The sequence below is a fragment of the Aphis gossypii genome, chromosome 2 (genome assembly GCF_020184175.1).
Source record: "Aphis gossypii isolate Hap1 chromosome 2, ASM2018417v2, whole genome shotgun sequence".
Classification (NCBI taxonomy): domain Eukaryota; kingdom Metazoa; phylum Arthropoda; class Insecta; order Hemiptera; family Aphididae; genus Aphis; species Aphis gossypii.
In genome coordinates, this window is record NC_065531.1 from 72384987 (window position 1) to 72412969 (window position 27983).

Here is a 27983-nt window from a genome sequence, read left to right on the forward strand (position 1 = left end):
CAACTGCCAAGCACTAATAAGACGAGAACGGAAAATTAACAAATCTGAATATCGGTTACACGGGTAGGTCTTATATTATGAACATTATGATCTAAATCCTGAAAGAAACCACTGCAGCTTTAGCATGACGACATTATTATTGTACACAATATTACGGTCACGTACTTTACTATATTATTTAATCATTGCGAGAACAGTGTTCAGTGAGAACTTGGAAGTGTAAATAGATTATAACATTAAATGGAAATTGAAAATAGGAAACAAATACCTCCTACTGGAATATTGAACACGATTCACGAACGACACGAAAACGTTTTAAACCGTTAGATGTCGTCATACGAATCGCGTTTTCATAATAATAATATTAATAATAATAATAATAATAACAATAATGATAATCGTGGTATTACAGTGGTTGTACGGGACGAGTTTTCCACTCGTCGCGTAATTTCACGCGCCCGTCGACGACGTCTGCGCCCCACCGCTACCCGGCGCCAATGCGCATGCGTGGCGCTACAACCGCCGGCTGTGAGCAGCTGCCGCCGTAGCCTTGCCGATCGCCGCCGTACCGTACGTCGCGCGATAATACTCCACTGACGGTAACATTATTATTTATTAGTTTATTACGTTGAACGTTCCCTTCTTATCCGGTGTCGCACTGTCGCGCGGTTCAATCGTTTCTACCTACCATTATTATTATTATTATTATTATTAACGTTGCAAGACGAAAATCGTCACTCGTCGCTATCGGCTATACGGTATCATAGTGCGGTCGTACGAGAGGATATTGTTTCCTTGCTCGTCGAGTTCGATTGCCGTGAGTGTACTCGAGACGTTCGTTCGGTTTTCGACGCCGTTAGTGTCGAAAAGAAATCAGATTAAGACGATCATCCCGGTACAGAAGGGTTGCCCGCCACCGACCGAGAATGGTGGTAGTACCACGTCGCGAATGGATTTCACGCCGCTTCCAGAGCGACGGTCTTTCGAACTCTTCGTCTGGGCAATGTGAGTAGGTACGAGTCACGAAATTGGAATCGTTAACGTATCGAAAGCAACTGACGGTCAGTAGGTACTCTCGTTTGACGGACATAAATCTTAGTGGACTTCAACAGTTCTATTCTCTGAACCGAGTCGGCGCCAAATCTCACTAACCAGAACTACCTACACACGGAGAAGTTGCCCCCACAGATAATATTTCACATGCAGGCTTCACAATGAGGAAACTGAGCGGTAAGTGCCGAGTTGTGAACTTTTACATATTCTCCAACCCATGTTTACCCTTTACTCTTTAGAAAATAGTTTAACCTTTTTATATTCCCAACTTGGTTGTTATGACAATGCATTGTAATGGTCATATTATGATATTTGTCCTAACTAATCGTGTAGGAAATGATAGAACCTACTATTGATTACAGCTTGTAAAGTTACTCAATTGTACTAATAAATACCTAAGCCTAATTTAAGTTAATTTTAAGTTGATGGTAAATCATCTACGGTCATTTTTGATGTTTAAATAGGTACTTACTGGTTACTATCTCAGATCAAGTTTACACAATAGTAATAGGTATACACTTTATGTATATTGGTTGGTTTATTGTAGGTAGTTTTGTTATTTACCTATTTTGTTTGAATAAAAAATAAATTCTATTATATTTGATTTCAATTTAGATACCTATCTATATGAATTATAAAAATATATTTATTATACATCCAGATATATTAATTGTGTTTTGTACTTAAATCTCGACTTTAATATTACTATTAGGTACTATTAATATTTATAGTATTAAACTTTTAATTTTTATAGTTACATTAACATTAATCATTTACGGTTATAGTCAATAATAAAAAATGTAATTAATGAACATTCAGCTCAGTCAGACAGATGTTAGACAGATGGCATTTTTATGAAACAGTTTTTTTATTTTCAATTCTCATGGGTGTGAGTATTTTGTATAATATTGTATGATATGTAAAAACATAAAAAACAAAGGTCATCTCTGTATTAAATATATCTATAAATAATTGATGTATTCGTGTACATTTATCTAGGTACCGTAATGGCATAATATATTATATATATTTTTTATTTTATTTTTTTTTTGATTGGCAACAGTTAAACATAAACAAAAAATGAAATTTATTTTAATTAAAAAAAAAAAAAAAAAATGTTTGTGGTTTTTATACTTCTAGACTTTTATAGTATAGATAATTAGGTCTACACTGAAATTTGTATTATTTTGTTTATAACAACATACTGACATACGCAACCCATACAGAAAATTCAAATTTACTATTTAGCATTGTACGACGTACGTGTATAATATATGTTGAAACATTGGTTAATTTGCTTACTCATAATATTTTTATAGTATTGTATATAATAGGTACCTAGCAGTTTTTCATATTAGTATTTAAAATATTTGACTGAAGTTTAACATTAATTATGAGGTTAATTTCCTACCATTACCAATATCATACAAAGTTATGAAAATTAAAAATATATAAAGTACCAATGAACATAGGTTATTAATTTGATATGAGTTCACTAATCTCAGTATTTTAATTAGTCCAATTTTCCAAGTTTGCTAAAAAAATTCATCTATAAGCAATAGTTTGAATTTAATAGATATTTATTAGATGTTATATATTTTGATGACCTTAAAACAAACTATAGAGTTAATTTTATAATGATTAAAGGCATGTACCTATTGTAGTTTAGTATTTCTGAAAAAAATATTATCATTTTAAAATTTCTTTATTTTTAATAATCTAAATAGTGCTTAACAATATTATAATCAAAATTGTTATAAAAATACGTAAATATATATGAGTTACAGTGGTGTAACTATGGGGGGGGGGGGTTGATGTAGGTGATATATCACCCCCAAACCTTTTTTTTTTATATAATATAATGAATTATAATTTCTGAGATACCTATAAATGTTTTTTTTTTTTACAAATTTAAAATATGTATATCACCCTCCACAGAGTAGTCCTAGTTATGACACTAAATTTATTTGGGGTAGTTAAAACATTTTTCTCGGGCAAAATCAAGATCACATCAAAAGTTAGTTGCCCCTAGCAGTAACATACTGTAATACGACACTGACTGATTACTATGTTAAATTATTTTGAAATGTTTTCTTTTATTTTTGTTGTTTGTTGTTTTTCAATTGTATTCTATGAGGTTGGTTTAAGTTAGGTAAAATAAAGTAGCCTTAATTAAAACTCATAAAACTGCTTGTGTTAGATCCATCATGATTCATCATGCTACTTCCCCTTGTCTTATGACTGTCCTAGTTGAAGAAAAGTATGAGTACAATCTGCAGTATAATAAAATAATTTTAAATATTATGATATGTACCTAGTTGATATAAATGTGGTTAAAAATATTTTATGTTACTTTATCACGTTGATTTATTTATTTTCTGATTAAATACCTACTTAAATTAATGATGTCAACTGAGCCTATTAACTAAACTATATTATAGTCAAAGTTGTCTGTATAAGCTATACACAGATTAATAATACACTTGTCAATTTTTATCAATTATTTTTTAAAAATTTTAAATAACACAAAATGAATGATATTTACTAAACTAGGAATATTCTGTAATTTATTTTTAGTAAATTTACATTTGTCTTAATGCAATATACTTTATTTCTATTAGTTAAATAAAAATACTGAATAAGTTGTACTGTTCTATGGTAAATTCCTTGTAAATTCTGAGTTAAGACTACTGTTGTAGGTAGGTAGGTACTCGTTTATGAATAGGTCACTGTAATGACTAATGGATGACGTGTTAAAATTGAATACAATGATCATTGCATAAAAAACTGTTATAAACAGTGATGGTATCACTATTTCTAAGGATATTTTATAATTTATTTATTTATGATCTAGGAATATAATAGTGAACTAAATTCTTGCTAATTTGGCATTGCTTTTGTATGAGCTTAATTTGCAAATAAGTCGGTTAACCATTGTATTATGGACAAACTGGAAAGCTACTGAGTTTGTTAGTATTCACCTAACTTAAGCTTCACAACTTATGATGATCCAAGTGAATTAAGTGGGTGCCTGATTTTATCCTTTGTTATTTTTCTTTTATTTATTAGAATTTGTTAAATTCTATGTTCAAAATGTTATGTAAAAAACAATGTACTTATGTATTTTTAATGGGATTTTTAATCTTGTTAAATACTATAAACGCTACAAGTTATGATAAGCATTTGTAGAAAAAAAACTAAAATAAATTCTAATATTTTTAATACCTATTAAAGTATCAATGCCTTAAAATTAGACCAAATATTTTAAAAATGTCTGTTGTGTAGAAAATTACAAGTAGTAATAGTAGTAGCATGTTTCAAGTTATTACAAATAATATTTTTAAATATCGATTTTCGACAAAATGTAAATTTAAAATATTCATTTAAAAATAATATAAATATAGTATTTTGTCAAAATTTGAACTTTAAACGCTAATAATTAAATTGCTACTAGAATAACCTCGAGAATAACTTAATAATATAATAATAATAATAATAATAATAAAACGTAATAATAATACGTTGTAGGTATTAAATGTTGAATGTTCAGGCTTTTTATCTCAAACCTATAAATCTGCAGCATAGCAATTATAATTATATGAGTTCAGTAGAATAAATTTTATGTAATTAGCGCTTTAATGAGTGAATTATTTGGTCTATTATCAAAATTTAAGGTAAGTATATTTTCTGTGCTTTAACGTTGATATTTTACAATTTTTTTTTAATTTTTAAGTTAATTTTGGTTATTTTTAAATTGTAATATTTTAAGTATAGTGGTACATTTTTTTAAAAATTAAAATACCGTTAATAATTAACCTACAAAAACAGATTATTATCACGTTCTTATCTTTAAGTTTGATAATAGGACAATTTTACTCTAGAGTATTTCAGCGTCAACTACATTAAATTGTTTCTATTAATCTCAAATTCGTTTTAAACGCTGTAGTACATTAGTTAGACAGAGACAACTTAGAACACATATGGTTGTTTAATTATAATTCTTGATTTGATTTATGTGCTTATCATTTACTAGTACTTGTATTGTGAGTAACTAGGTAGTTACCTAGTAATTTATAAAATCATTAAATGATTAATGAGAACTATCAGAAACTAATGGCACTTAAAATGATTAGAGGTTGGGTTGGTCATTGTATGAGGTGCATAGATGTAGTATTAAAGATAAAAGCTTATCCATCGGTTATTGTTCACCCGTAAAAAATAAAAATTTAAGGTAATTTTTTAGACACTATCCTGTTATTCCAAAGTCGAATTTATCCCAAACTCGTTGTGGAACGAAGGATATCGAATAACTAGCTGAGCATAACTACTGTGACAATACTTATTTTAATAATGGAAAACGGCACTGTAAATTATCAAAATATAGTTATCTGAAGTACGTGATCTATCAAAACTAGATAAAAAAGTAGTTTATAGTCGGATTTATAGTATAACATAGATTTTCACCATTATTTTAGCAACCTCCTCTCTAGCAAAGTAAAAGCTCCTCGAAGTTCCTTTAACTTCTAAATAATATTTATGTTGTATAACACGCCATAAATATTCAATATCCTTGGTATATAGGCTTCAAATTGTGGGCTTATAAAATTTTCACTATAATTTTAAGTTTTATAGATAAATCCAAGTTCATTCAAATTTGATTGTATGCATTCCATTTATTACTTTACATAGTGAAACTTAATTCTACTTATCTCGTAATTACGAGCAAAAGAGTTTTTTCATGTTTTTTTTAACTTTAAAAAGTATTTTTTAAATGTCATTAAGTGCCGCTTACCTAAACCAAATACCTATACGACTCCTATAATTGTGATCTATAATTTCTGTTACTGACGTTTGGATTTGGATCTTCATCTTTAAAAATCTTTTAGAATTTTCTGCAGTGTAGTCTGCACACATTAAAATATCAAATAAACTTTATTATATTTACATTTCCTTTGAGAAAGGGATTTTTCTATTTCAAAAAGTAAAAACACAGTCGATGGCCACACTTTTTTGTCGTTTTCAAAAGTGATCGAAAACGCAACATCCTAATACCAGCGAAGGAAACACGCCATCGTCGAAGTGGCGTATATGAACTTAATCAATGTAAACTAAAAACTCGCGCGTACGATACACGTCCGTGTGAAAGGTCCATCACATATTGAACCAATCAACTACTGTGTTTGCTTCGTTCTGTTCACTGAACAGTTAAAATTTAGCATTTTATTTGAATCTGGTGAACCCAGTACACATTATTATACAAGTTTAATTATTTTTTAACGTAACGTCAGAATTTTATATTTTTAGCTCTAGTAATTTCTTTTGGTGCCTTCAGCCTTGTCACAAAAACGCGTACGCACCAATTATATAGTGTGTAGAATGGAATCATTAATCATTATCAATACCTACAATAACCTAATCGTTTAACTGTCATGGTTATTTCATATAGCAATAGGTACAACAAGTTGCAGTAAACCGAAAAAATTATTGGAAATAAAAAGTTATAGGATATTAATTACGTAATTATTCAATTATTGAATTAAAAATAATTTAACTGTATATTTGTCTGATTTTTTTTGAAAACTCAATTACAAATGTTTTTAGAAATTGTAATATCAGATATTTTCTCTGTCATTTCTTCCCTTCCAGTTCATTTGTTAAAAACTTCCCCGGAACTTCACTACCTCGCAAAAATGTGTACAACCGTGCATATTATATATAACCCCATTTGTTATAAACTTGTTATTATATCATTATTTTTATTCTAATGTTCTTAATTAATGTTTTTTATCATTAAAAAAAAAGTACTTTAAATAGTAAATACTATATACCAGGGGATGGCCAAACCGCGTCTCGCGTCATAGGCTTTTGCGGTTCGCATCTTATCGTAACATTTTTACAAAAAAAAAATTTTAATATGAATTTATGTGTATTGTATAATAATATGACCATTTTTTTTACATTTTAGCTCTTCCGTATTTATTAATATATTTAGCGGCTCGCGAGTCTATTCTCGCTGGTCACCCCTGCTATAAACTATAAAGTAGAATACGGATAATTTATTGTATATAGATTTCAAAGGATACCGTATTGCACAATTTCACTATATGGTAGCCATTTACTTATTTTGTAATAGGATAATATTATCATAAATAATAAATATATATTTTTGTTTTTGTAACTTGTCTATTCGTGAAATTAATGGGCGCTAATCTGAAATACATTCTAATGTGATGCATTTATAAGGTGGTTGCAAAAACTCGTATGTTTACCTAGATAATTCTCAATTATTAAAATATCATATTATAAATCATTTCCTTTGTCACAACATTCAACACTAACTCTGTATATTGTTACGTCTATTTGACGAGTATGATAAAAATATAATTCAGTTTTCTGCATAAAAAAATTTGTGTTGGCTTTTACATGTAAGAAGAGGTTTATAGCCAACTTTAATGATATTTAATGCTATATCGCCAACAGTTTTCAATAGAGCTTCCCTGCTTACTATATTGTAAAAATGTTTGCAGTTTTCTTATCCATAAGTAATGAAGAAATTAACTCAAAGTGCTTTGTATAATTGTATTACATGAGATATATAATTATTGGCAAAATGAATCTATTATTAAAACTATAATATACGATTTATGATAGAAAATCGGTTCTAGCACTTAAAAATAATTTAGAAAACGGAATATTTAATAACACCAGTTTTCGACAAAATAGATTTTGTGTTTTGTTGGAATTAAAAAACTAATAACCACAGTTCGCAGACTTGAATTTTTGACAAAATATTATTTATATTGTCTTTTTCTTGACATTTTTAAACATTTTTAAAGCTCTTTTGAAACAATCAACATTTAAAAAAAAATTCTGATTGGTAGGTACATTTTTTTAAATTCAAAAATTTGAAAAGTTAATTCAAGATTCCTCAAGTTGTTCTTGAAGTAGTTAAAAAAATTCTAAAAATTATTATATTATTAATATTTTATCCCTTATTGTTTTATACTCCATTTTATATGGTATCTGACTAATGACGATCTCGGTCATTATATGCGTATAACTATTAATTATGTCGTATCAATTGTTATATGCTATTTGACCCCCCCCCCCCCCCCAAAAAAAAAGTTTTATTAATGTAAATATTATGATGTACTTACACACATCTGGTGGATGTGACCAACGGATTATCTGATAATAACTAATAATAAGTGATAACAAATTTAAAAAATTGAGTATGCTATACACTTACATTTGACGTATCTGCTTATGTTGTATACACTATGTTTACGTCGTGTTATTATGTACGATGTTGTAAAAACGTTCGAAATAATAAACTTATGATTAATAGTTAGCTAAACAAATTTTATTTCATTTTAATGTGTACTATACCTAGGTACCTGTCAATCTAAAGTAACAGACTTGCCTTTTCTTTTTCTTTAAATATTTTATGAAATTATAACCACTAAAGTTGAAATATTGGTAAAAATCATTAGAAATGACAGGGATGATGTTATCTTAAAATTTGGTAATTGATTATAGTATAGGTCAGGAATAATTTCATATAAATGAGCCGTTTTCAAAAAACATGATTTTCAAAGAGCCGCAATAATTAAGATAAAAAAAAACACATGCTAAATAGGTAGTTTAAATATTTATGCATTTTTAAAGAACCACAGATTACGTGTTAGGAGCTTTATGCTACTCTGGAAGCCTGGGCTTGGTGTAATAAAATAAACTAAATTAAATATGAATTGTTAACACGAATTTACAATCCATATACATTTTTACTAATAATAAGCGATTATATTAATACGAAAAGACAATATGTTAGTAATGTAACCAGTAACCATCCCTCTGAGAATAGATTGTGTTTGCGCCCCACGCCTTCTGACCTACCATATAAAAAAATAAATTACCTTTATGGATTTAAAATATCCTTAGAAATGGAAGCGACACACCATCTCGATTCACAGTCGTTTTACTTATGATATATCATTGAATTAATGTTAAATGCATCCAACAGTAACGTGCTCAAGGAGAAGGTACGCCTATATTATATATTGCTGAGCAAAATCCCCGTTTTTTTAATTTGAAATGTGATTTATTAACTTCCGTTAACATTAAGAATTTGTAAACAATTATTACAATTTTAATGAAAAATCTCTGTTAAATATAAATTTCTGTTATCATTATTTATAGTTCAATATGAACAATTCATATACTTAACCACTAACCATATAACATAATTTAGTATGCTATATTATTTATTATTACCTATACTATCATCGTATATTTCCGTGTTTAGAGCTTTCTTGCCATTCACTAAATTAAATAATGTTTAGGTAAAACGATTTCACTAGTCATTAATAATAACCACCTAACCCATGGCATAGTTGAATATTTTTTCAACTATTTGGTATTTTGTGTTTACTGGTTAACCGCACTGCTTACACAGAATATGGAGACAGTGTAATAAGTGTCTTAAATATAATATAATAATTAATAATAATTCACCAGTGTCAAAAATAAATATTGTAGCCAATAAAATACGCATTAATTATGATTATGATTTATGAATCATAAAATTGTCTATTGCAGGATGAAATTAATTTTACTACCCCGAGTTCCAATGAGACTATTATTTCTTTGGATTAATATTATATATTCCGATATTTATCAAGGTATAAATTATAAATAACTTTGTGTGTGGCCAGTTCCATAACCTGTGGCACAATTTAAGTTTTAGATTCCCTAGATTTGTATGGTCTTTATTATCAATATTCAATAAGTTATCCTTAAATATAATAATAATAATAAAACATATTAATCATTAATTAAAAAATATATTACCAACATAAATACTTATAAGTTATTTCTTATTTATAATTTATAATGAATACGACGTGCTTCGTTTAGCATTTATTTAAATTTATACAATTATTCGTATGCGATTATTTGATCTAGTATTTATATTTTTAGATTGTTTTTTACCCGCTTTAATTTAATTAATAACCATTTTTTTATATTTAATAAGATTGTGTAATATGTAATAATTATAATATTTCAATACAGATTCAAATAAGTACCTATATCAATTTCAAAGAAACCATACATTTTTTTTTATTTCGATATAATAGATGGAACATCTTACAGTTCTAATATTTTTTTTATACATCAGTTATCAAAATGTGTTTTTATACATATCAAAATTTAATTATTTTTAATTATTCTATATTATTAAGAAATAAAGTTAATAATGATTTATTCACAACACCATATTAATATCTATCATTGAATTTTAAGGCCTTTTTTAGTTGTATACAATAATTGTTAATACTATTCATGCTATATCCATCAAAAATAGTTGTGCAGTTTTCATTTTTTTCTTGTAGGGATGAACTATAGGTACTACGATCTATAGTTTACCATTTTTATAAAAAAATATCCAGACAATGATTATAAATATTTGTATTTCGTTTTATTTTACATACTAAATTGGATATCATACCATTTTATTATATTTTAAAGAATCGTTTTTTAGCCTTTTTAAATAATTTTCATAATTTATAAAATCTTAAAAAACCAAGTATTTTAAAGTACTAAAAAATACCTAGGTACTAAAAATATCTGTAATTTTTATTTAATATGTATTATGTCCATAGTATGTCAATAAATCATTCGTATTCATCACATACGTATTATATCTATATTATTATAGGAACGGAATATTGTGATAGTGTGCAAAATTTTTGTCTTATTTTAATAGTTTGTCTAGATAAAGATCATAGCTCAAAGTAACATTTTTTTTTCTAGTAATTGTGAATTAATTTTTTATTTTTAGTGATTTGTTTTGTACGTATAGTTTTAATGGTATTCATTATTAGATAGAATCATAAATCATTTTTACTTATATGAAAATCACTCTATGCCTTTTCAAATTAAACTTTTATTTTGGTAATAAACTAATAACTGCTTAAATGTTAATATTAATTTAATTTAAGCAGCTATCAATTTTTTAGATTAATTACGTATTAGGGTTATCTATAATTTTGTTGTTGTTATAACCTCCTTTATATAATATACATACATTTAAATTATCTTTATCTATAATATACTTAACTTAATTATAATTAAGTTTTTTCAAAAAATAAGTTTAATATCCAATAATTTGATTAGAAGCTTAAAAGTACAAAGGTACCCTATGTGTTCTTTAAAGTTTTAATAATCACCAATTCAAATGAGATTGAAACATGGACTTTAAGTAAAAGAAAAAGTATTTATTAGTTTAATAATACATCTATTATAATAATCATAATAATAGAATATTTCGACATTAGTTTAATAGTGAATTTAGAATTAACAAAAAGTAAAGGTTAAATTATTTTGGCCTATGTATAAAAAATAAACTTACTGATAAATATTTTTAGTCATATTTTTTACCTGCAGAAACATTCAAGTATACAATTTGGTACGAAGTATAGAAATATTAAACTACCTTAAATAACTGTACTCTCAACTGTACTATACCTTCTATCAGTGGCGTAGCGAACCATGTTTTTCAGAAGCGATTGCTTCTGGTTTTTTGGGGGGTGGTGGTGGGTCATACCTCATGACCTCATAAAGCCCACACACACGGTTAGTCTTGAATGAAAATAATGAAAATATAAATAAAGAAATTATTATGTGCTTATTATCTATGCTTGCATTGTAATAATATTATGATTTATATCATTAATTCACGAATATAAAATAATAATAATAATAATGTTATGGTGACTGTTATTCACGGACTAAGATACCTATTGATATATTGTAGTCCGTGGTTTTATTTATAGTTCTGAGATAACTGATAATCAGTTTACCAAATAATGGACACAAATCATTATCATGGTCATATACGTATATGTATCAATACTGACTTATGAAATATTGTTGTTCTGTGGTTTTATAAGGTGTATTTATAAATAGAATAAAATAAATGATAAATACACCAAATTATATTTTTATTATCTGGAGAGCAGTAATGACTGTAAAGACCGTTCACTGTTTACTCGTAACTCGTTCATTGTCTGTGATTGACGTTACAAAACGTATACGTTCAGTGTGAATAAAAAGGTTTAACTATAAAATCATTTAATTATTCTGCACATTTTGTACTTGTTTAATTATCTTTTAAAATTGTGTTAAAAATTGTCATTTATACTTTCATTATGAGCTCTTCAGTATGCGTTTGTGGAAAAATTAAGGGTGATATGAATCACACTAATTGGTCGAGACATTTAGACTATTGCAAAAAAAAAAGAAAAGTAAATGGAACAGCGTCTATTGTTAAATACTTTAAGACCAACAACTCTGCATCGATTGAATCAAGTAATAAAGCTAAATTATTATCAACAAGTAAATATTAAAACAATGTTAAAAATATATTATATATCTAGGTACTTGTAATTAATTTATCCACAGTCCAAATGTGTGGTTTGTGTTGATTTTTTTATAAATATTTTCTTAAGTAGGTAGGCTTAAAATATTTTAATGATTTAATTTTATTTATACTTAACAGTTACAGATATTGAAACATTTAGAACTAGTGAAAAACATACAAAAATACCTTCTGGATTTGAAATTGGTAAATATTTTTTCTTTTTTTATTATACATACATCTTTAATATTTAAATTTATCATTATAATTATTTTATTATTTTCAAATTAGCACTAGGAACTGATACATGTGCGATAAACATTGAAACTTCTATACAATCTGAAATTGGTATGTAATTGTTTTTTTTAAATGTTTTCCCAAGGAACCTACCAATAAATTATTTCAACATTATTGTAATTTTACAGTAACAGAAATTGAAACTAATGAATCATGTGAACCGAATACAAAAATACCTTCTGGATTTGAAATTGGTAAATATTTTTTCTTTTTTTATTATACATACATCTTTAATATTTAAATTTATCATTATAATTATTTTATTATTTTCAAATTAGCACTAGGAACTGATACATGTGCGATAAACATTGAAACTTCTATACAATCTGAAATTGGTATGTAATTGTTTTTTTTAAATGTTTTCCCAAGGAACCTACCAATAAATTATTTCAACATTATTGTAATTTTACAGTAACAGAAATTGAAACTAATGAATCATGTGAACCGAATACAAAAATACCTTCTGAATATGAAATAAGTAAATATTTTTTTAACATACCTATGTATATTTAATATTTAAATTATTGTTATATTTATTTTATAATTTCCAATTATTAATTTATACAATTTACATATACCTAAATACTTAAATTAGTTATCAGTTATCAGTGTTATGTTTGTATATTTGATATACTTTTATTTAAAAATATTTAAATTGTATTTAAATAATAATACTTAAATCTTTATGAATATATAGTTTTGTTTTATACATTTTACCATTTTGATTACATATAAGAACTATAATATTATTTTTTACTGTAATTCATAAAGTACCTATATTATTAATTTAAATATATAATATTTCATAACATTTTTCAATGCTTAATGAAATTGTTGAAACAGTTTATTTAAGGCAAATTAATTTAATGTTTAATAAATCAGTATTACCTATAATTTGTAGGACCGATGTAATTTCTTCTCGTTTAAGTTATTACTGTTAATGTTCTGTTTGGTATTCTTTTAAAAATTAGATTATTTTATATGGGTTTAGTAAAAACAAGTGTGTACAATTTTTTAAATAAAATAATGCCATTTGCTATGTTAGTTAACTAGAAGCTATTTTTAATTAATTATTAGTTTGGTTTTGGTAATTGGTACTTAAGAGTTTAATAGTAGCTTATACAATTTGTTGTATTTAAAATTACATTTGATTTTTAACAGGTATGGTGCCTAGGGAGAATATATTTCCAAATGATCCTGTCAATTGGCCAGAAATTGTATCTTACCAGCTTTTATCTCATTTTGTTGAGTTAGGACCTTGCCAGCCTTCTCCACTTGACTTGAAGCTAAATGCATTTCCAAAAAGAAAAGATAGTAATGGTAATCTTCGATCCTTTCATGAAAATTATTATTTTAAACGCTTGGAAGATGGTACATTTTGTAAACGAACTTGGTTATCCTACTCTCCTTCATTAGATAGATTCTTTTGCATGACATGTAAACTTTTTGGTTTAGTTAAAGCAAAAACCTCGTTTTTAGCTACCACAGGATCATGTGATTTTAGAAATATTTCAAAAACCATTAATCTCCATGAATCTTTACCTGAACACATACAGAGTGAAATAAGTCGAGGTTTATATATGTCTAATACACGAATAGATGTTACATTATTAGAATCAGCTAATCGCCAGGTAGCTGAAAATCGGAAGATTATGGAAGTTATAATAGATACATTGGTTTATATTGCAAGACAAAATATTGCAATAAGAGGTCATAATGAATGTGTGAATTCAGATAACAGAGGAAACTTCTTAGAACTCCTTAAGTTATTGGGAAAATATCATGCACCTTTAAATGCACATTTGCAAAAAATTAATACTAAAAAGTGTAACCGGTTGACCTTTTTATCTGCTGAAAGTCAGAATAAAATGTTAAGTATATTAGCAGAAATAGTACGTTCAAAGATTTTGCGTGATATAAAAAAATCTAATTTATTTTCTGTCATCATAGACACTACAACTGATGTATCAAATAAAGAGCAATTTACATTTTTGATGAGATATGTTAATGAACAAGGGAATATTGAAGAAAGATTGGTTGCGTTAGTGACTGCACCAGATTCGACTGGTCATGGTTTATTTGAAGTATTTTGCAATATCACTGAGAAGTATGAAATTGACTGGAAAAAAAGATTATGTGCTCAGGCGTATGATGGTGCGGCTTCAATGCAGGGTAAATATTCAGGGTTGAAAACGTTCATACAGAATGAAAATCCCAATGCATTGTATGTTTGGTGTTCTGCACATTTGCTAAATTTGGTAATAGTTGACACTTGTGATTGTTGCATGGTAACTAAAGTTTTTTTTGGAGATATTAGAGCATTGGTTGAATTCATGCGAGCAAGGAAGAGGACTGCTAGTTTTATTGAGTGTCAACAACAATTATATCCAACGCAACGTATAAGACGCTTAAAACGTTTTTCAAACACTAGATGGACTTCTCACGACAGAGTGATTGTGGTAGTTTATGAAAAATATGCAGCTCTACTAAAAGCACTAAATTTCATTGCTACTGCAAATGATTCTGACAGAGATACTTCTTCAACTGCCAAGAGTTTAATTTTGAGAATGTCTTCTTATAATTTTGTATCTACCATGGTTTTTATAAGACAAATTTTTGCCATAACTACTCCATTATCAAATTATCTACAGTCCAAATCAATTGATTTTATACAAGCTATAAAATTGGTCGATATTGCGAAAAAACGATTAGAAGACCTTAGACTTGACAATAATGCACTTGAAAAAATATTAAATGAAGCCAAACAATTTGCATTTGATCATAAATTATTAGAACAAGACTTCAAAAAAATAAGGAGCAGAAAAAAAAAAGTTATGCCTGGGGAGTTATCAGGTGATGACATTTCTCCATCAAGCTTAGATATTTTTAAACGGGATGTATATTATAAAGTATTAGATATCATTATAAATTCACTTGATTCTAGATTTAAGGACTCTCGTGAGGTTATGATAGATTTGAGCCTCCTATCTCCAGAACGTCTTATGTCTTACAGAAAATGTGGTGGTAAAAGTTTACCTGATGATGCATTTCAAAGTGTATCAAAATGGATTAAAAGTATTGATTTAAATAAACTAAAAGTAGAATATTTAGCTTTTAGTAGTAGCTTAAATGAACTAATTGATGGATTAGAACCAAAGCAACTACACAATAGTACAAGCACTTTAAATACCCATGAAGATGAGAATGATTCTGAAAATACTTATACTGAAAAAAGTGAGAGCGAAGATGAAGAAAGTAAGAATGAAAATGTGAACGTTGAAAAAATACTTCATATATTATCAAGCCATGATTTAATAACAGCATTTCCAAATTTATATACTGCATATAAATCACTTGGAACTATTCCTGCGTCATCAGCATCAGCTGAACGTAGTTTTTCAAAGGTAATATACAAATTTTAAATATTTTTTCTACAAAATTACATTCTTGATAATGTTCTAACTTATATTTTACATTTTTATATTATTTCAAGGTGAAACTTATAAAAACACGTCTTCGATCTACAGTTGGCCAGAATAGACTTGAAAGCTTAGTACTTTTAAGTACTGAAAAAGATATAACTATCGATTACAATGAGGCTATTAATAAGTTTGCGTTAACATCTGATCTATTGACAAAAGAATTAATGTTTAAATAATTAAAAAGTTCCTGAGAAAAATGTGTTATAGTTAGTTTAGTAATTTTATATATTAATACCACCAAGTTTGGTATTTTTTTATGTGTTTGTTTCTATGAAGAATAGATGAGTCATGAGTAGTAAGTATAATGCAAGAAATTAGTGTTTGTTTAATATTTATAAATATTTGTTTGATAATTTTATATAATAAGTATAGTTGAATTATTATATTTTAACATTACCATGGTTACAAGTATAAACAGATATAAAAAGATATAAGTATTATATAATATCATTATTTTTATTTTTTATTTATAATAGAAAGAATGCATTATTGAACTTAACGTTTTTTTTTTTTTTGAGGGGGGGAGGTTTGAGATTTGACTTTATTTTGAGTGATACCCCCTCCTATTTAAGCATTTGAGTATCATATACACCGCTTGGAGTAGGGTGGGGTGGGTCATAACTCATAAATAATTGTTTGGCTTCCATATGAATTAAAGTTCGCTACGCCACTGCCTTCTATATATACCTGTATATATTTCTTCAATTTTCAAATATTAATTCAGATTACGAGATAAGGTAGACTTGGTATAATAGTGTTTAGTCTATATTTTATAGTATTATACATTTATTCCCTACATGGTTTAAAATATTGATTAAGAATCGTTTTCATGAATAACATATCTCGCTTTTACTTTAACTAGGTAGTAATATTTATAATATTAAAAACGCGATTTGTATTATACAGTGCTTTATATATAGTAATAATATTCGTTATAACTTGACAAAAATATATGGTTTATTAAATGTTTTTCGTAACAACTTATAAGCTAGTCAAATAAAAAAGTGTGATTCAATATTATAGACTATATGTCATTACTCATTATACTTTAAGTGTTTTATTATTATTGTACAGACCTTGGCTAAAATTGATAAATATAAGCTCGATCAAATACAAATTTTTCAATTGTGTATTTAAATTAAGATAATGAAACAATTTTATTTATCCGAAATGTACTAATTATTTGTTTCAATGGTGGTAGACAGATAACGATTATTGTAAAGTCAACCAGTGTATATATATTATACTATTTATACTCCTATATTATATAAATAATACACGTTACGGATTTAAATTATTTTTATTAAATTATAGAGAGTGGAAAATCTATTACGAATAACTCTTTAATTCCACAATCATATACAATATACTTTTATATTTTATAATATCATAATTTATTTCGTATTTTAAATTTGTGATTTATTATTTTCTTTATCCTCGTAAAGAAAGTTGGCACCAATGCTCGAGTAGTTAATGCATTTCAGGTAGTCTAGGACATGTTGGACGAGTAGCCCTATATGGACCGAACTGTAAAGACGTTACCTACCAGATCGCTTAACTTTTAACCAATAATATGTTTAGGACTTATGATGTTGTTAAGCTTAAACTTGACTTAAATTCTTTAAAAATCTTATTATATCTGTTATTTTAAAAACCCAGCATAATATTAAGTAAGATAATCTTCTAGAATTTATATGTTGTTGTTGAGTATTTAACTTTAGTCTGTATCCTATATAGTGATGAATTTATTGAGAGTAAGAGGTTTATGTTTTCATCGTCCTAAAATAATGAATCTTTGTAAGACTACATTTTATGCCAACTCATCATATACAGGGTGTTTCACTGTCATTGCCCTCATATTATATATACTTGCCTGTCTATTATATGGGTTCATCTATTTTCTTTCTACCCTAACATTGAAACTCTTAAAGATTTATTAATTTACCTGCTTAAAATGATTTCCCAGAATTTTAAGCAACACGAACCTTGACAAAGTTTTTAAATTTTAATTTAGATATATAAAACAATGCAAATACTATAAATAATATTAGTAAATTTAACCCTTAAAAAATATTAAATACCTAAAAAATAATATCTACGATACAATGCGCGTTGAGACATTTTATATATATTGTAAGTATAATACTCGATGATATTAAATTACATTTCTACTTATATTATGTAACTTGAATTAACTTCTAATATACTTTAGTTATCAGTTAAAAGATTATTAACTCGTTAAACATGATTGGTTTTACTGTTCTTGAAACTAATAAAATGATATCAGCTTTCAGTAAATATCATGTTTTATGTGACAATTTTAAATAAATAATTTATTTTAGAAAATTATGAAATATACTGCTTTTATACAACTGGGGTTTTTTTTTTTTTTGTAAACTTTTCATTAAGCGTAAAAGACTATATTGTATGAATATTAAAAAAAAGTTGATATATTTTACTTAAAAAATCAGAAACCCCTTAAAGCGTCTTTGGTGAAACCAATCTTGTTTATTCCTTAGTTCAATGTTAAAATACTTTAAACTCATTTTAAGGATAACTCAGATCGGTTATGATATAATGTACATGAATGGCGGAAACATGTTGATGAATATATATAAACATCCCCATTTCGTTTGTGGCAACTAGGCCGGTCACGTAAAACGAGGTTTTTGTGTGAATACTTTCCCCTGTAGGACAATAATATATGCTCTAGACTCTACCGTGCTTACTTTCAGATATAGGGCATTAAAATAAAAATAAAATACAAATACTCGATATTTTATATTGTCATGGCACTTATTTTCGGCAAGGACTTCAAATATGATTCTGTGGTAGGAATTCTTCTAAACCTTAAACTATCTATTTACCAATCGATTATTTTCGAGTGATGCATAAATACAAAATATAAAATATAGTTAAATGTTAACATTTCAATAGTTTGTACATTTATGAAAGGAATAACTTCTTAAAAATTATAAATAATATTTTAATATTTATATTGTACTGTAGCCTGTAGGTATACCTACCTACGTTTTAATTATTACGCATTAAGATTTTTAAGGTTACGGTTGTTTTTGTTTGATATATTTTATGTTCTTATTACTAAATCGTATTGTGTTATGGTACGTTTAATATTAAATAGAACCTTTTGATTTTACTATTAAGAGGAGACAATTAGTAATCAATTCTAAACATTACTAATATCAATTGTTAAAATGAAAATTGATTACATATTATAACCAAAAAGAGAGTTACTGTAATACAATACTAGAAATGTGAAAGTGAAGCTAATCAGTAAAATAAAAAAATAAAATAATGTTAAAATAATATCTATCAACAATAGTAAAATATTAGACACCTTATTTTCGCTTGGGAAATTGTTAACAACTCTCTATAATATGGTATAATTTTCATATACCAATTATACAATTATGTTTTACTAATCGTTTATCTAACTTAATTTTTTTTACCTCAGATATATGATTAATGTGTCAGATATTTATATATACAAATTAAAAATAATATTATGTACCTATTATTAAATAATAATTATTTTTATTTGTTTTTTAAAAATTATTACGTTTACCTTTTCCGGACATACCTACTTATTTATTTAATTGTTTATCTTTAAAAATTTGTTCCATTTCAATAGTTTCAATGATTTACTTGAAAGAAACTCATTAATGATCATCTTTGTTTATACACAAGGTCATTGTTTTGCCTAAAGTGTGCATAAATCGTTAAACCTAAATCATAGTCTGAGGGGAAGAGAAGGGAAGGGGAGAATCAAGATGACGACCATATGGTGTGTTGTGAAATTCCTGGGCTACCCACATTTATTGTATGTACCTACCTGGCATTATAAGCTACTTTCATCTGTTATGCATTTACATATACCAGAAATAAAACCCAAGTTTCCAAACTTCAATACATACTTGAATTCATTATTATTTATTATTATAATAAAAATAATTAAATTATGAGTTATAGGATATGCTGTTTATAATACTACATAATTCTTTTCGATTACATTGGTCTTTAGTGATATTTTAGAATAATGTATAATTATATACTTAAGTAGTTATGTATATTATGGTAAAAGTAAATTAATATCGATGTATAAAATTAATATCTAAATTGTATCAACTGTCCTTGCATAGTGTCTGAACTGGGACTTCTATCAATTAATTAATATCATATAAGAACCAGTATGATCAACTTGTATGTCACCACAACTATAATAATTATAAGCAGTTGGGACTTAAAAAAAAAACAATAGTTAAAATCAATAGGATACCTAGATTATAAATATACATTACATATAAATAATTTTGTAATTTAAGTTCCAATATTATTATAAATATGTCCGGTTGTATTGTGAAAAAAACCGTCAAATCATTTATTTTTTTACATTTTTATAGATATGTATTTTTTTTTATATAATATTTATTTGTACATTTATTATTAATATTATTATTGTTATTATAGCTTACGAATATTCAATTAAAATATAGTTGTATTTGTAAGAACCTGTAAGAATATTATATTATAATTATATGCTGCAAATGCTGCAATTTATGAAAACGATTATAGATGTCGCTGGTTGTTCTTATTCGGGGTCCGCGTGGGTTTAGCAGTACTGTTACCAGTTGCCGTGTATACGTTGTAGTTAGTCGGTGGTTGTTTGTTCTATGTTCTTGACGTTAAATCTGTATGTGTATTTAGTATACGTTATTGTAGTGTTAAACGAACTATATTTTAGTTCATTATTGTTTTATGCGGTTTATGTGCGTTATTTCATTATTATAGTTGAATCGTAAGTGATCCGCGGTTATGATTTCCTGTTTTTTTTTAATTTTATAAAAATTAAATTACCTTTCTTATGTTTGTTCGTATCAACTAATTATTCATATTAAAGACGGTATTTAAGACTGTTTACTTATTATAAATCATCAATAATTCTTATTTCTATATACAATAAACAACACTCGTTGGCTATATGACAATTAAGAATTGCTTTTATGTTTATTGGATTTATAAAATTATATATTATATAATATTAATTGTATGATAGCATTTATAGCTACTGTTTAAATTTGGAAAACTATTCCCCCTTTACTATTTTATTCTGATTGTTGATTTTAAATTTGATTTGATTTTTGATTGCATTTGAAATAGTATATTTTATTTATTGTATGGATTTGATCATTCTTTACATTATATTGCAGTATGTGTTTACTATAATGTCGTTAACATCTGGTTTGGTTTATTGGTAACAAATAACAATACTTTTTCACTATATTAAGGCGGGAAAATAACACGTCCCTTCTGATTTTAATATTTTTCCCCCAGAAATACGACCCTTCGTAATACCCCGGATTGGTATCGTATAAATAAATGTGGGTGGTTTAATATACCATGTATAATTGCAGTATTTGTGCTATCAGATTGTTCAGTAAATTGTTACAAATTTGAAATTAGTATTATTAATATCATAGTTGATAGGTTAGGTTCCTATTAAATTGTTTCTTCATATTTTTCTGAAACTAATTTATTTTATACATAAAAATTAAATTTACATAAAATATGTTGGCTTACATATTTTTCAATTCAAAAATTATTTTTATTTTTATTTTTTAAATATTGGTTACTGCCCGGTTACTGCCTATATTATATTCAATACTTAGTAATTACAGTAATTGTGGTTTGTGTGCGGGTGTTCGAGATTATACGTGATTTCGTGTCAAAACATTCCTTTCCGTAATAGGCAAGGAATGCAATGTCAAGAACCTGCAGACTACTGTAAAACAAATGTAAAACAACATTATTTTTTAACCTATCATTCATCTTAGTCATATTTGTTATTTAATCTAGTTTCGAGGAAAAATTTTAAAAGATTGATATCACTTAACGGCACTATGAAAAAATGTCAAATTATTTCACATTCTATGGACCGGACTTATATATACTACTATTTCGGTTTTTTATTTTTAGTTCCTTGATTATTTGTCAATTATATCAAATGTTGGTACCTATAGTCATACTAAAACATTACTAATACCTAATTAATATGCATAATTTTATTACATAGCCTAAACACTAGTTAACTACAATTATATCGACTCATAGTATACTGAAGTAGTATAATGACTCATTAAATTATATTTCTTCTACACGTTCATACAATAGTTTCTTTTAAAAATTTCAACTATAACTTGTTATTTACTGTTTGGTATTTCATATTTGTATTATGTAATTAGGTACAAAAACTACCAAGTTAAGAAACTGAATAGTTTAATAGATGGTTATAAGTTACAACAATATGCTTCTGTATATATATATATATATATATATATATATTTATTTATTTATATTATAAATGCTACTAATCAAAGTATAATAATAATATATCATCTAATATACAACTTTATCTATGTAGCAAGTGCTTTGATAAATAAACGCATAATTAATAATCGTCAGTTGTTGATAAATAATGATATCATAATATTCAAGAGTTCTTATATATTTTATTTTCTATAATAGGTCACGAAATCGCCTTAGTGCTACTATTAAGCATATGCTTTTCAACTATTTTTTACTACTACAACATTTGTCTTAATTTTAGACAATTACTTAATGCGTGTATCGTATGTAGTTCTTTCTTCTTATTTGGTCCATGTATTGTGTTTATATATATAGTTAACGAGAGTCAAACGGATGTATTTTGTTTGAATACTTGATCATCATGTCTGATATACGAAACAGTTTATGGGCACATCCACCCTTACCACCTGGCAAACGAATATTAGATCGTTCAAATTCTGAAGATAGGAAATCAACATTTGGATTTATACGAAAATTTCCATCCGTCCGCCGCAATAGCAAAAAAGAGAACATGATGGATACCACTTATGAGAGTTTCGATAGTCTATTCGAAGACAATGATATCGTATTAGTCGAAACCGAATATGTTGAAGATTCCAATAAAAATAAAAGACCGTTTACAACAATGTTCAGAAGCCGATCTGATGGAAATTTAGCTGGATCTTCAAAAAATAGTTCAATTATGTCTCACGAGTCTGCAGAGCCAAAAGGGTTTACCAAGTATCTGAGAGCGCTGAGTGGAAGTTGGAAAAATTTATTAAATAGTAAGTGATAAAAGAACAAGATTAAAACAAAACAATAGAATGTATTATAATAGATTCTTCTAGTTTTTGGGATTTGGTATAATAATACCTATAATATGTGTTAACCTGTAATAACGTCAAATGTCAATTGAATAGTTCAAACGAACATTTCACCAGGTATAATATTATATAATGTACACGTACCTATGATTTAAATAATATACCCGGACGTACGACACGTATTCAAATCAAATGAATTAAACTCGAGAGCTCAACTGAAAACAAAAAAATTATACCTAGGTAGTTCGATTATACGGACTAGACTGTAATAATAATTTATATTATTGTATTTAAACGTGTGTGCCTATTGTCCAAATATACTCATGTTTTCGTCTTTTCCGTTCCCCTCGTATCAACCAAGCAATCATTTTAATTGTATTTAGTAGGCTATGTATATATTTTAAATGTATGATTTCAGATCATTGAATACAGCGTTGGTGTTTAGTCATTAAAAATAAATTAATTATACTTTCAACACTATTTTACCATATAATGTAATGTTTTAATGACTAATAAATATAATTATACCGTCGTTTTTTGGTTACTAAAAAGATAAATAAACAGAATATTATATTTATGCCCTTATTGACTTATTGTATAAAATATTCAAATCTTCAAAACTTAGATGATTTGTTTTTAGCAATGTTTAGAGCATTTATAACTTAAAACTTATTTATTTTATTTGGTTTATAAACAATTAAAAACTAGTTATTTTTTTATAAATACAAATATAATCTAATATATATATTTTTTTTTTAGAATTTATTGAATATTATTGTTAGAGTAACAGTTCAATGGCATTGTTTAGATTGTAAAATCGTTTTCAATCATGATATGATCATTAATAACTTAAATGTAATTTGTTTTAATGAGCTTTATTGTTCATCAATAATTATTACTAAATTGAAAATAATACACTGGCTGCGCGTGTTTACATTATATTATGGTTAGAAGCATATTTTATTATAATTCTTGAATCTTGGTGTATTGGACTTGGGGTGTCTTGATCCATGAATAATAGTATACAATAATAATTGTATACCATAGTTAATATTAAGAAGACGATTACACACGCGTGTGTTGTCTCCGTCACAAAATTACAACAATCAACTTATGCGTTCAGCAAAATCAACATAATATTGTTATTAGCTTTTATATTTATATAAATTGATCTGTTATCAAACTTGAAGAATGTTATTTTTGTTTATAAAATTATTTTAAATGTATTATAATTAAGTAAAATATTGCGTTTTAAAAATGCTCATTTAAATTCGCTTAAAAATTAAAATACCGGTAAAAACCTAATATACAAATTAAAGCTAATGTTCTTGTTTTAAGATAGATAATAGAGCAATTCACTCTAATATTGAAACATCATATTATTTTATATAGGTGTGACGTACTCTTTTCAAGAATATTATATGTACCTACGTTTTAATATTTTGGTTTCAGTTTATTATTGTCTAGAAAGAAAAAATGTGCATAATTAATTTTATCTTTTTTTAAATTTAAGTAAAATTTTTCTAATTTAAATAGGTACGCATTTGTTGATTTATGTTCAAAGTTCAAATTCTTTATTATTTTCGAGACATATTAATTAAAAAACTGTTTTGCGACCAAAACATCTAAATTAGCATTGTTAAATATCGTTCAATCTTTAAGTTTTTGCTAAAAATAATAATTAAAAAAAAAAAATTTATTGTTTTAATATTTTCTAATATATGTATATACGTTTCTATGTATAATACGTTTTAATTAAACAGTTAAAATTTAAAATTACCAATTTATTTTTCAAAGTAATTTTCATTATCTCTAAGTTTATAATTAAAATATGTACTTAATCTTATAAATTATACTTGGCCACTAGTTTTGATATTGATAATACCTTTTACTTATATAATTCAGATACATGATTTATATGAACAACTTTAGTCAGATATAATATTTTATTAAAAGTCCGTTAATCGCCAAAAATAATATTTATATAAGTACTCTATTATATATCATAAATAATTAAAATTTGTGTTACCATATTTTTTTCATTGGTAATTGTTTTATTATACCTAATGTGATAAATATAAATTTTAACCTTATTATACCGAGCAATGTGGATTATATAACTATTATAATACTTAATATTCACTATAGTTTTTCATTTAATTTTCAACTTGGTTAGGCATTTTTTTTTATTAAATTTATCAGTATAAAAAGATGTTATTTTAGATTCAACCGTAAATGAATATATTTTTAATTTTACACATGGAACGTTTTTGGTTTCATAAGTAAAAGAAGTAGTACATTTTTATTAAGCATCTACTTACCACGTGTCACCCTTCATTTTAAAACCAAAATAAACATCTGTTTTGTATAATGTTTAACGCAGGATACTATTATGGGTGTATACTGTATACACTAAAAGTTTAATATCTTGTCTCTTATCATATATTAATAGTTACCAGAATGTACTTTATATTGTAATTTATATTTATAGATATTTAACGTAATATAACCGGATCGTTAAAAATACTATTTAAATAGTATTCTAAGTATTAATTTATGCTGATTGCTTAGCTTTTTTTATCGATTATAGTTTTCTACAACTTACTACGTGATTTTAGTTTCATAAAGTTTGTTATTATTTTGCATTAGTGCAATAAAGCATATTACAATATAGCAGACTTCGTTATAAAAAAAATTATTGACAGAATATTATATATTACTTCCCACGTATGTTTTTTGTTCTTTTACAAAGGTGCAACACCTACATTTTAGTTGTATTCGCAACCACGCAAATTTCCAATTTAAGAAAACTGGTTTTATTTTTTATATTATATTATACATTTATACGATATAGGTGTTGCATGTGTTCAAATCTATTTAGAAAATCAAATCGAGGTCATTAAACATAGTATTTAAGTGTTATTTTCAAAAATATGTTGATCTAATAGATCTACCCATTTATTATAATTTTGAATTACAATACATATCTACCTACTTATAATTACACAATATATAAATTATATACAGTGAAACTTCCATATAACGAACTTCCATTTAACGAAATTTTATATTTAACTAATTCCTCTATAAATACGATTTTTTTTTGTTCCCCATGAGACTTCGTTAAGTAGAAGTTTTTCTGTATTATATTTAAACAAAAATTGTTTTATTATTACGGAACGTATTCTTAGCGGTATAATGTTAAATATTTAAAACACATGTCTGTTCTTTTCTTCGGCAAATCTTAGGTACTTATTATTTAATTTTGTTTACGTTAAGTCGTAAAATTGTAAGAAGTCGTAGATAATAGTTTTATACTTATAAACATACTTTATTTTATGTAGAACTAATATAATGTAAATGAAAAATAATAAATGGATTATCAAACATATTATAATGTTTTTACTAGCTATAACAGTGCAGTTATTTAACTGATACATTGTGTAATTTTCAATCCAAAGATTAAATATAAGTCATAAAATAGTTAATGATTATTATTGATAGATATGTTACTTATTTATTTTTCTAAATAAAATGAAATAACATTATTGTTTATACGCATATAAATAAATCAAGGTTTTTTGCTTATGTGAATAGTGATTTTTTACATCCTTGAACTACCCTCCAAAAGCTTTTGACTTCTTTCTATGAGACTCGACAACATAACTCCCCCTGACAAGTGCTCGAGTTTCAAATAAGTAGTTGCTGGCTTTTGTAAAATCAGTACCATTGTTTAATAGGATGCTGAACCTTTTAAAATCTTTTATGACTTTATAGTATATATACAATATACATGGAATATATGTGTTATTATAAAACGTATTTCGTAATAAAATGTTTTTTACTAAACCTATTTGATGTACTGATGTTACAGTTAGCAGTATGAACAAAACTCAGAAAAATGTTCCTCAAGTAAAGAAAGTACCTCCACCAGCCATTCCTGATTCAGTTGCATGTCGACATTCAGGAAGTAGCTTTGGATCAACGGGATATAGTAGCTCCAGCGATGATGCATTTCTAGATCCAAATACTTGCATCAAACCAGGTAAAATTTTTCAAAAAAATTATATTTTTTATGTATGTATAGTTTATCTGTATGGGTATCCTTTGATTTACATATCATTTTATGATATCCGATAATATCATCTATTATTTTAAAAAAAATAATATGCTATAAAAGTTATGTAATATCCTATCCTTATTCCTTATTTATATGTATAAATTAAACATTCAATGCATATGGTATCCATATAAGACAGGCTAAAATGAAATGTATATAATCTGTAACCCAAGACTCAAAAGCAACATAGTAAATTTAAGTTCAACAGAACCATCCTTGTGTGATTAACTTAATATTTGTATACATTGTTCATTGACTTATTATCAAACTTAAAAATAATATCCGTATTATACGTGGACTTTTTTTTTTAAATATTTTAATTTAATGCAAGTTATAGCATTATAAAATATTATGATTTTAAAAATTTAAATATTATAAAAAGCAAATCTATAAACACGTATAATGTTCTTATAATAGGTGAATTC

At 26.2% G+C, this 27983-nt stretch overlaps 2 protein-coding genes across 5 annotated transcripts in view; both read left to right on the plus strand.

The window, feature by feature from the left end:
- The first annotated feature begins 551 nt into the window (after positions 1–551).
- LOC114125878 (uncharacterized) overlaps positions 552–27983 on the plus strand; it is a 33426-nt gene continuing 5994 nt past the window's right edge. Inside the window, exons 1-3 of one of the 4 annotated variants that reach the window (XM_050202004.1) lie at positions 552–1230; positions 22951–23399; positions 27313–27483. In XM_050202004.1, the coding sequence (XP_050057961.1) occupies positions 22997–23399; positions 27313–27483 (574 nt within the window). In that variant the 5' untranslated portion in view covers positions 552–1230; positions 22951–22996. Of the gene's footprint in view, positions 1231–20900; positions 21173–22950; positions 23400–27312; positions 27484–27983 lie in introns of those variants that run through there. The other 3 variants (XM_050202003.1, XM_027989672.2, XM_050202005.1) reach the window with 3 other exon arrangements.
- LOC126549853 (zinc finger MYM-type protein 1-like) lies at positions 14626–16427 on the plus strand. The gene is made up of 2 exons (XM_050200245.1): positions 14626–16173; positions 16263–16427. The coding sequence occupies exons 1-2, from the start codon at positions 14638–14640 to the stop codon at positions 16425–16427; spliced, it is 1701 nt and encodes a 566-aa protein (XP_050056202.1). The 5' UTR covers positions 14626–14637.